Source organism: Ananas comosus, linkage group 2 (genome assembly GCF_001540865.1).
Source record: "Ananas comosus cultivar F153 linkage group 2, ASM154086v1, whole genome shotgun sequence".
Lineage (NCBI taxonomy): Eukaryota > Viridiplantae > Streptophyta > Magnoliopsida > Poales > Bromeliaceae > Ananas > Ananas comosus.
The window spans coordinates 5,674,571-5,684,152 of NC_033622.1; the positions used below are offsets into that span (position 1 = coordinate 5,674,571).

Genomic DNA, 9,582 nt, shown 5'->3' on the forward strand with positions numbered 1-9,582 from the left:
GATATCGCAAGAACTGTAAAGGGTTACGATCGCCACGTATCCCTCCGGAACAAGTTATTGAAGGAGTGAGTGTCAAATATTAAGACGGCTCTACCTATAGCGACCCCACATATAGCAACACTTTGAAAAATTGTCACGCCCCGGGGTTCCCTTTTTGTTTGAAATACAGCGGAAAAGCGTTTAAATTTTTTTTTTTTGAAAACCTGACCCCAGAGTATGCCAGATCCGCCACAAATACAGGGAATCCACTGTTCACACGGACAGAGTCTCCCCTGTACTTGCACGGCGTCACACAAGTACAAAAGTACAAACAGTATACAACCACAATCAAATGAANCCGGAAAACCGGAGTTACTATTCACTTAAGTGAAAACTGAAAGTCGCGTATCTTCTCCATTTTAGCTCATTTTCGCCCGAAACTTGACGAGTGCTTATGTAATTAAATTACACACATAAACATCATCAACAGAGAGTTTAGTAGCACTGTCAAAAATCTCAGTCCTTACAAAAATTATCGGTAATTTAGCGAGGAGCACTTTTATTGATCTGTACCGATATTTAAAACTCGCTATATACCATTTTTGTTATAGTGATCTTGTCAAAATTCATGTTGAGAATTTTACTTAGGATTACCCTCACTTGCAAGTTGAAGAATATGAACAAGTATGGACAAATCGAAAACCACTTGCTCTAACGGGTCGAGCGCAAGATCATAGGATAAATCACACTAATTTCTACAACAAAAATTTCTATGAGATTATTGAGGCGTTACAAATTTTTTCTGTCCTCGCTAGAGATGGTTCCTATGGGATCAGAATTATCCACACTTACGGCTAGTATTCGATTCTGATACCAATTACAACAATCCGACTCGCTAGCAATAATAATTCGTTGGTATTCGATTCTGATACCAATTACAATAATCTGACCCGCTAGCAATAATAATTCGTTGGGCCCAGATCACTGACTCAAAATGTTTAAGCTCAGTTATTATTACTAGCGTATGAGATCTTATATAATCCAATCAGAATCATTTTTCCATCCGATGTGGGACTATTGGAATGTTACACCTAGGTCAAAGTAATTTCTTAATCAACCAAAGAAACTATCCAATATTTTAGTGAGTTGAGTTGAGTTGTCTCGGGTCCACCAATCTCGGGTAATTCAAAAATCATAACCAACAAAGTCTTAGATATCTTTCATAATCTCATAAATATCGAAAACGGCATGTAACAGAATTTGATGGTATTGATGGCTAAATGGTTGGTTGAAATAAATTAATGTCATGCTCACTCTCTAGAACAGAAAAGGATGGAATTTGGATGGTGAAATTTGTATCAGCAAGAGATTAGATAAATCACAAAATGGTGGGTTCAGTATAATGTCCAAAGGAACCTCACTCACAGCCTAAATTGTATTTGCACCTGCTTTTGAGATGGCATAACACATTGGATGATATTATCCACATAATAAATATTGATTTTTTAAATGTAAAATGGTAAATTAATGTAGTTGGCTAAGACTAATGAGGGGAACAACATGCCTGGTTAAATTGCATGTTGCACTGGCATGTAGTTCTCTCTTATTCTAGGATAATTCATTAAAAATTTTTAAACAACTTTATTTCTGGTCTACATTTTTCTCTTTTGTGTTTGGGAAATAAGCTTGGATATGCCCAACTAAAGTGGGTCTTAAGAATGTTCCTGCATGGCTAAAGAATTCTCCATTAGCTACCCAAAAATTTAATTCTCCATTAGGTATATATCCAAAAATTTGAAACAACAACATATTTTTCATTATCCTTACAATTTGAACCTTGCAAGAAAAAGAAAGAAAGAAAGAATATATAATATTTCGACTATAGTGTATATATTGCTTTTTCCCTGTATGATAATTAAACTATTTTTTATTCAATACAGCAATAGAATATTCCTAACCTTATAAAAAAAAAAATCAACTTCTTTAAGCTAGGAAATTCCTCTTTATTTTAGAAAAATACAAACACTCTTCTTTATTTTACATTTTCAAACTAACACAAGCAGCATAACAATATCAATATAAGAATAACAATATCACCGACCGTCCCTAGAGCAAGAGGCAAAGGGTTTGGTGATTGGTATCCGAGGCCCTAAGTTCGAATTCTAATTGATTCACATTTCTAGCTAAGTTTATTTCTAAATGAAATAAACGAAGCGGATAACGTGCTACCTATCTCTCAAAAAAAAAAAAACAACATATTTTTCATTATCCTTACAATTTGAACCTTGTAAGAAAAATGAATACATAATATTTCGAGCGTAGAGTAAAGAATACATAATATTTCGAGCGTAGAGTATTGTATTTTTCCTATATGATAATTAAACTATTTTCTATTCAATACAACGTTAGAATATTCCTAACCTTGAAAAAAAAGAAATCAACTTCTTTAAGCTAGGAAATTCCTTTTTATTTTATAAAAATACAAACACTTCTTTATTTTCCATTTTCAAACTAACACAAGCAGAATAACAAAATCAATGTAAGAATAACAATATCAATATCTATAATATGTATAAGAATCCATTTTCATGAACTCTCCCGTTCACCGTTGATCCTTACTAGTTCCCTTACTAGTTAAATCGTTTGTTGCAGTCCCAGTCCAAGTTAAGTCGTTTGTTGCAGTCCCAGTCCACTGATCTGAGTTTACTAGTACTTCAGATTGAGTCAGATAAAGAAAAGGATTCAGAGGGGGATCGATCTCAACCTCCCCCTCCAACATCCTCACCACACTACTCATCGAAGGCCTCGCCTCCGCCTCGTACTGAACACACCACAACGCTACCTTACACATCCTCTCTCCCCTCTCTCTATCCTCCTCGGATATCCCCGACAGCGATAGTATGCTCTCCATATCTCCCTTCTCAATCTTCTCCCACACCCATCTCGGAAACCACTCTTTGCTCTCGCTTTGCTTAGGGTCGAGGTTCTTTCGCCTCCCGAGTATCTCGAATAGAAGCATGCCGAAACTATACACGTCGCACTTGTGGGTGACCGGAAACGGCTTCCACAGTTCGGGAGCGGCATACCCCGGAGTCCCTCTCGCCGCGTTGAGCGTCATGTTGTTGTAACTGTCACTATCCCTTTCACACAGCTTCGCTAAACCGAAATCCGCAACCTTGGGAATTAAGTCTCTACTGAGAAGGACGTTGGCGGGTTTTATATCGTAGTGCACTATCTTTTGGTGGCAATCGTCGTGCAAGTACTGGATTCCTTTCGCCGTTCCAATGGCAATCTCATGCAGCTTCGGCCACTCGAGCCTATTTTGCTCGTCAAATATGTAGTGATCTAACGAGCCATTTTCCATGAACTCGTAGAGAAGTGCTTTGAGTGCTTTGTCGAAGCAGAACCCGTAGAGCCTGACAAGATTAATGTGGCAGGTTCGACCGATCGTTCCGACCTCGGCCACGAACTGCTCCTCGGCTCTCTTGTCCATGCCCGCTTTTAAGACTTTAACTGCTATATGCATTCCGCCGGGGAATTGCCCTTTGTAGACTTCACCAAAGCCACCTGAGCCAAGCTTTACTGAATAGTTCTCAGTAAAAGCTATAAGCTGCTGGGGTGTGAATCTCACAGGTCTGTCTCTAAGTACTTCATCAAGGAACCTCTCGATTGGTTCTGCTTCAGTCGCCGAGCCTTCACTTTTGGAAGAAAAATTTGGTGGAGTTCCATCACTACTGCTAGTCTTCACTGGCAATATTGACGCATCATTCTTTTGCAGTTTCTTCTTTCGGCAAAATTTGGTGATGAGGAAAGCTACCGTGAGAAGTATTATCGCGCCTACAAGTGTTGCTGTAGAGTAATACAAGTATATACTAATTATAAGAAGCTAGGAGTTTTTCTTATATATTTTTCTTTTCAAATTTTTGCAAAATGTTTCGACATTTTGTGTCGATGGATCAGGGGTTTTCTTACCACTGGTCGCTGCAGCTATTTGAGGACCCGACATACCTGGAATGATCAAGAAATCTAAGCTTAAATTGGTATTTTACATGTAATTTTAAAAAATATATACAATAACAGGTGACTTTTATTATCATATCTCAACAACATGAAGTAGTGTCGTCATTAATAATTTTTTTTTAAAAAAAATTCATATATTAAGACAAAGAACAGGGTTCACTGTTATGCAATCCTCATTATACATTTTCATATTGTACAAATCAACTAAAATTCGAACTTGGGTCTAGGGTACCAACCACCAAATCCTTTGCCACTTGCTCTAGGGACGGTCGGTCATATTGTACAAATTTTAGTGTCTAATATATTGGGTTATATGTCTAAATTAAGGATTGTCGTGCCAGTGGCACAGAAATGCCATTGTAACAACAACACGGTATGTCACAGCAGCATACACGGCCCGTGCTACTGTTTGCATGTAAATAGTACATCGGCGCAGATTGACACACGTTTTTTTAATACTTTTTTTATAAAAAATATCTTCTTAGGATATTTTACTATCTCCAATATTATTGCTTTACAAAACTTAGCAAGAATAGTCAAAATGTTAATACTTTACAAAGTTGTGCATGAATAGAACAATAAATATCTTAATATATCAAGAATATCATTCTAATATTATATGAAACTCCACTCATATAAATGATAATATATTTATAATTAAAGAAAACATATAAGAAGACGCTACTATCACTACATCAAAGATAATAAAAGAGATTGAACGTTTCATCAAACTCATGTTATTTCAACAAAAATTGTCTAAGTATGTAATGGCGCGGCATCCTCAATTTGACCCAAAAAGTTAGAAGATTTGTAACATCTATATGTTTAAATTCAAAAAATCATTATAAAATCTTCTTATCTAAAACAAAAGAATATAAAAAATATAAAAACAAAACATATTTTTTGAATACGGTTTGGCATGCATTCATGCCACATTCCCATGGCCTTCATATGGTATGGCACAGGTGGCACGGGACGACATAGATAGTACGGGCAATCCGTAATCTAAATATGATCTTTATTAGCTTTGTAATTATTTTATCGAGCTTAGATCTTTTATATTATTCTTTTCTATTAATAAAAGTATATAGAATCTTGTTGAAAGAAATGACATGAGTGTGATAGACAATACAACACATAGAAAGGAAAAGATAAAGAAAATCATCCCATAAAAACATCAAGATCAATGCTTCTTGGGCACCAACAAAGTGAGTATAGATCATATATTCTGATTATCCAAAGATTTTTTTTTTTTTTTCACACTAGTCTTATTTTTTTTTTCTTAATTTCAAAAATTAAAAATATGCCTAAATCCTTGGACAGAAAGGAGTAACTTATATCCAATAAGTACGCAAGTAACATTTCTCATAATGATGTTAGATTTATGACTGCTGGGCATAATTTTATAATGCGGTATTTCTTGAACGAGAAGTGCTAAGTCTAGCTACAATAAAAAAAGCGCTACAATCTCTTGATTCCTCGTCCATATGAATGTCTAAAATTTACAAACTCTTTTTTAATTTTTACTTAAAAAAATAAAGTAATAAGATTACACTACAACAGAATTAGGTTATAGGGACACATGTTTGGGACACTTTTGTCTAAGTGTTTTATTTATGTCAAAATTTTAAAAAATATCTACTAATGCCTAAATATAAAGCCGAATCTAACAAAAAATAAAATGTTACTTTACTCAACCCATCCAACCCAGCCCGTTTGGCCCTATTCCAAACAGAAAGGAAAAAAAAAGAAAAGAAAAATCGATTACCATCCCTCATTCTCCCTCACTCAATCTACTGAAATTCTAGACGAAGGGCCCCTCCCTCTCGTCCTCCTTCGCCACCGCAGCCAACGAGGTAGAGTTCCGGCGGTTGCTAGATGTTTAAATAAGTGTTGCTAAATTAGCAGCACTTTTTTAGGTTTTAGCGACACTCTTTAACTGTCCCTATATACCTAGCGACCCCACATATAGCAACACTTTTTAAAAGTGTCGGTAATTTAGCCAGCAACACTTTTTTTGGCCTATACCGACATTTAAAAGTGTCGCTACAGACCTTTTTTTTTGTAGTGTTAGTGAAAAAAAAGTAGTCTTTGAATGAGAATGTTTTAAGATTACAACCCACTTTAGGTTGTAAACTTAGCATTTGTTCCTCTAGAACTCATGTTTCATCAACATCATCAGTGATCAATTTTGTTCCACACGACCATTTTCAAAATATATAATGTTTATAAATATAAAGGATCAAAAAACTTCTCATTAAACTGCTATTTTGGTTAAAAATTAAAATTTCTAAAAATATTCAGAAAATAATAAAATTTACCAAATATTTTTAAATTTCTTAATTTTTTACAAAAATTTAAAAATATTTTTAATTAAAATAATCCTTCCTAGCAGTCAACTTTTTGACTATTGGAAATGGTGTTTTTGGTGCTATGGATCAAAATCCAAATCTTCTTGACCCTTGGAAGAAGGCCCATCTTTGGGAGAAGGGCCTGCCCATCTCCCAAAGGATGGCTCTGTTCTTGGGCCTTCTCCCAGGTCCAAGGCCTGTCTCGGGCGGCCCTTGCTGGCCGAGCCGTGCTGGTCAGGCAGGCATGTCAAAATTTTGGACAGCTTTAGAACTCATAATGTCCATTACGCTGGGCCGGACCAACATAGATTCTACAGTATTTGTGTTGTGTCTCAGCTATGAATGCAATTATAAATGTCAAAATTTAACATTTGACGTATATTCATATTTGAATTCGTATTCAAAAAAAAAAAGAAAAGAAGACGCAAATATGGTTTCTTATGAATTTCATATTCAAATTCTATTTATATTTATCAAAATATTAAGTTTCGCTGGATAAAAAATTTATTGAACAAAATATAAGCTTAAACGCTAATGTGAACCTTCAATTGCATTGTGTGTTTTATTTGAGTTAATTTTAGTTTATATTTATCTATGGAGCTAGGTCCCTATACTTTCAAAAATACGGAGGTTTTTATGCTTGTAATTTGTTTTTGATGATGAGACGACGTCCATTTCGACGATCAACTCCGTCGGCATGATATACGCTATTGGAACTAATTTATAAACTACATCTCACAATTTTTTTGACTTTATTTGTCTAATGGATGAGAAATCTCAAAATGAACGACTGAAAATAAAAATATCATAAAAAATAATGATAAAAGACTAAAATTTCAAATGGAAAGTATTGTCTTGCTCTTGATCTTAAGTAAAATTTTCTATTAAAGTTTTATATAATTTGGATTCTTCCACACCATTAAACTTACAAACATATCACATAAGCTGTTAAAATAGTCATTTTTTAGACTATTTAATTACTTGGTAAACAATATCGAAAAATTATAAAATTTAATTTCTAAATAGTTCTAATAGTTAGATCATACCTAATAGAGCTGATCGTCAAATTGGATGTCCTATTATCCAAAATAACTTATAAGTACGGAGGCCTCTATATTTTTGAAAACATAGGAGATGTACTCTTTATATATGTATATCAGTATATATTATTATCCAAATAATATCCGAATATAAATCTGGCTCATATCTGAATCCGAATTCGTTTTATATTAACGAAAATTTAGCGGCCAACACATATCCACATTCGAATTTGCATCCAAAGAAAAATATGGATGCAAATATGGTTTTTTCAAGAATCCGATCATATTAGACTGATTTCAGCCCTAGCTAGTCCCAACCCAGCCTGTTTTCATGTCAGGATGAGTGACTCATGGGCTGCCTGACCCATTGTCGTGCCAGGTTAGGCAGCTCACGAGCCGCCCGACCCGTCTTACGCCCTTATATAATATTCTTATTTCATTTTGTCTTCCATCTTGTTGTCTATAAGGAATTATCATGAATTATTCTGCTATTATAACTTTGGGGTTGTATGGTAATTTTCGGTGGAAAAATTTTTTGGAGGAAAAACCAATTTTATGCTCTTTACTGTTTGATTTGTAGAAAAAAAAAAGTTTTCCATCACATGCAGTCGTTTGGTAGAAAGGAAAAAAAAAAGAAAAAAATATAAAACTATTATATGTATTGTTCCTATTTTATATATTATTATACATTACTGATATATAATAATTATCATACTACATATATTATTATTTTAACTTTATTTGTAAATTAAATATACCAAAATTATATTATATAATAAATTGATAAGTATACAATATAATTTATGTAATAGTATGTACATAATACTATATAATAAAAATATAAAATATATATAATTTCAACCGCTCTCTTATATAAATTTGTACAATAATCCAAATAGTGCATGGCCCTCTGCGTAGGCAACTCACGCCGTGCACGAGGGACCACGTGAGCTTTCCACCGATGGACTCAATTTAAAGGTGTTCGTGGATCGGGTGGGATCTGGATAGTTGATATGCTGTATCTGTACCTTAAAAAGAAATTGTTAGAAAAAAAAATATACCTTACCTATTTAACTTCGGGTCGGGTTTGGGTCTAGATACTTTAAATTACTAATATACCAATTAGGTCTATTTGAGTGAGTTTGAGTAATGACTACCCATATATTGCCCGTTCAAGACTGAATACGGGTCGGATCTAAATCGGGTATGGGTATCCATATACATATATTTTTTTTATAGACTTTATTAAATAGTCTGTGGACAAATTATAAATCTCCCTCTGTAAAAAAACTCGCATTCTAATAAATTGTACCCAGTCCAATAAAATTCATTCAAAATAAAAAATAAAATATCTCAATACATAGGTCTAAAAAATATGCACCTATCATAAAATAATATGAACAATATAATACCACAATATATATGGGGCTCAAACACATGCTCTTATTATTATATAGTTAAAATGCATATATGAAACATTACAATGAAAAAATAAGTTCAAGTTTTTAATTTTCACGAGTGAACAATAAGATAATAGTTAAAATAACTAATAAAATAGTTATCAAATTTTTTGTCGATTGATTCTTTTTGCGAGATTTTCAGTAACAAAAATGTTGAACTTGTCAAATAAACTCTTATCGGAAATGAAACAAAAAAAATAAAGAGTAAAAAAATTAGAAAAAAGAAAGAAGTAAAAGAGTGGCTAGGGTTTCCGGTGTTTCATTAGGATGACAATACTTAGAGACCGCTCATCTATAAGTGCTATTAAAATTGATCCCTCAACTTTCAAAAGTTTAAATCTTTTTTATTCACTATCGGATATTTCATCGGGTCCGGATTCGAATACGGATTTGAAAACTATTCCAGACCCTACCTATTTAAAAGTTGGGATCAGGTCGGGTCCAAGTCAGGTATAGGTATAAAATATCCGGACCCATACTCCAAACTTTAATGGGTAATTTTTTTTACCCATATACTGTCCATTTTTTTTCGGGTTCGGTACGAATCCGGATAGGGTCCGGATCAGGTATGGTATATCGGATATTTTGGATAGCTTTAGAACTCATATGTCGTGTATTTTGTAGAGCGCAACTTTTCGTTTTCTACCGTCTTCTCTCGCAAAAGGAAAAGCTCGATCTTATTCTGTAAAATAATTTACGCGGAAATAAATTTTAGAATGAACCAAACCGTTT

At 34.0% G+C, this 9,582-nt stretch overlaps 1 protein-coding gene across 1 annotated transcript; it reads right to left on the reverse strand.

The window, feature by feature from the left end:
• LOC109706691 (rust resistance kinase Lr10-like) lies at positions 2,506-4,016 on the reverse strand. The gene is made up of 2 exons (XM_020227642.1): positions 3,952-4,016; positions 2,506-3,828 (listed from the first exon to the last, which is right to left on the reverse strand). The coding sequence occupies exons 1-2, from the start codon at positions 3,983-3,985 to the stop codon at positions 2,582-2,584; spliced, it is 1,281 nt and encodes a 426-aa protein (XP_020083231.1). The 5' UTR covers positions 3,986-4,016; the 3' UTR covers positions 2,506-2,581.

What these genes read in the sequence shown, in the direction of transcription:
- LOC109706691 (XM_020227642.1), bottom strand. Translation starts at nt 3,985, where the DNA reads ATGTCGGGTCCTCAAATAGCTGCAGCGACCAGTG. An exon ending in AATAGCTGCAGCGACCAGTG is followed by an intron (nt 3,829 to 3,951) that starts GTAAGAAAACCC and finishes ATTACTCTACAG; the next exon opens with CAACACTTGTAGGCGCGATA.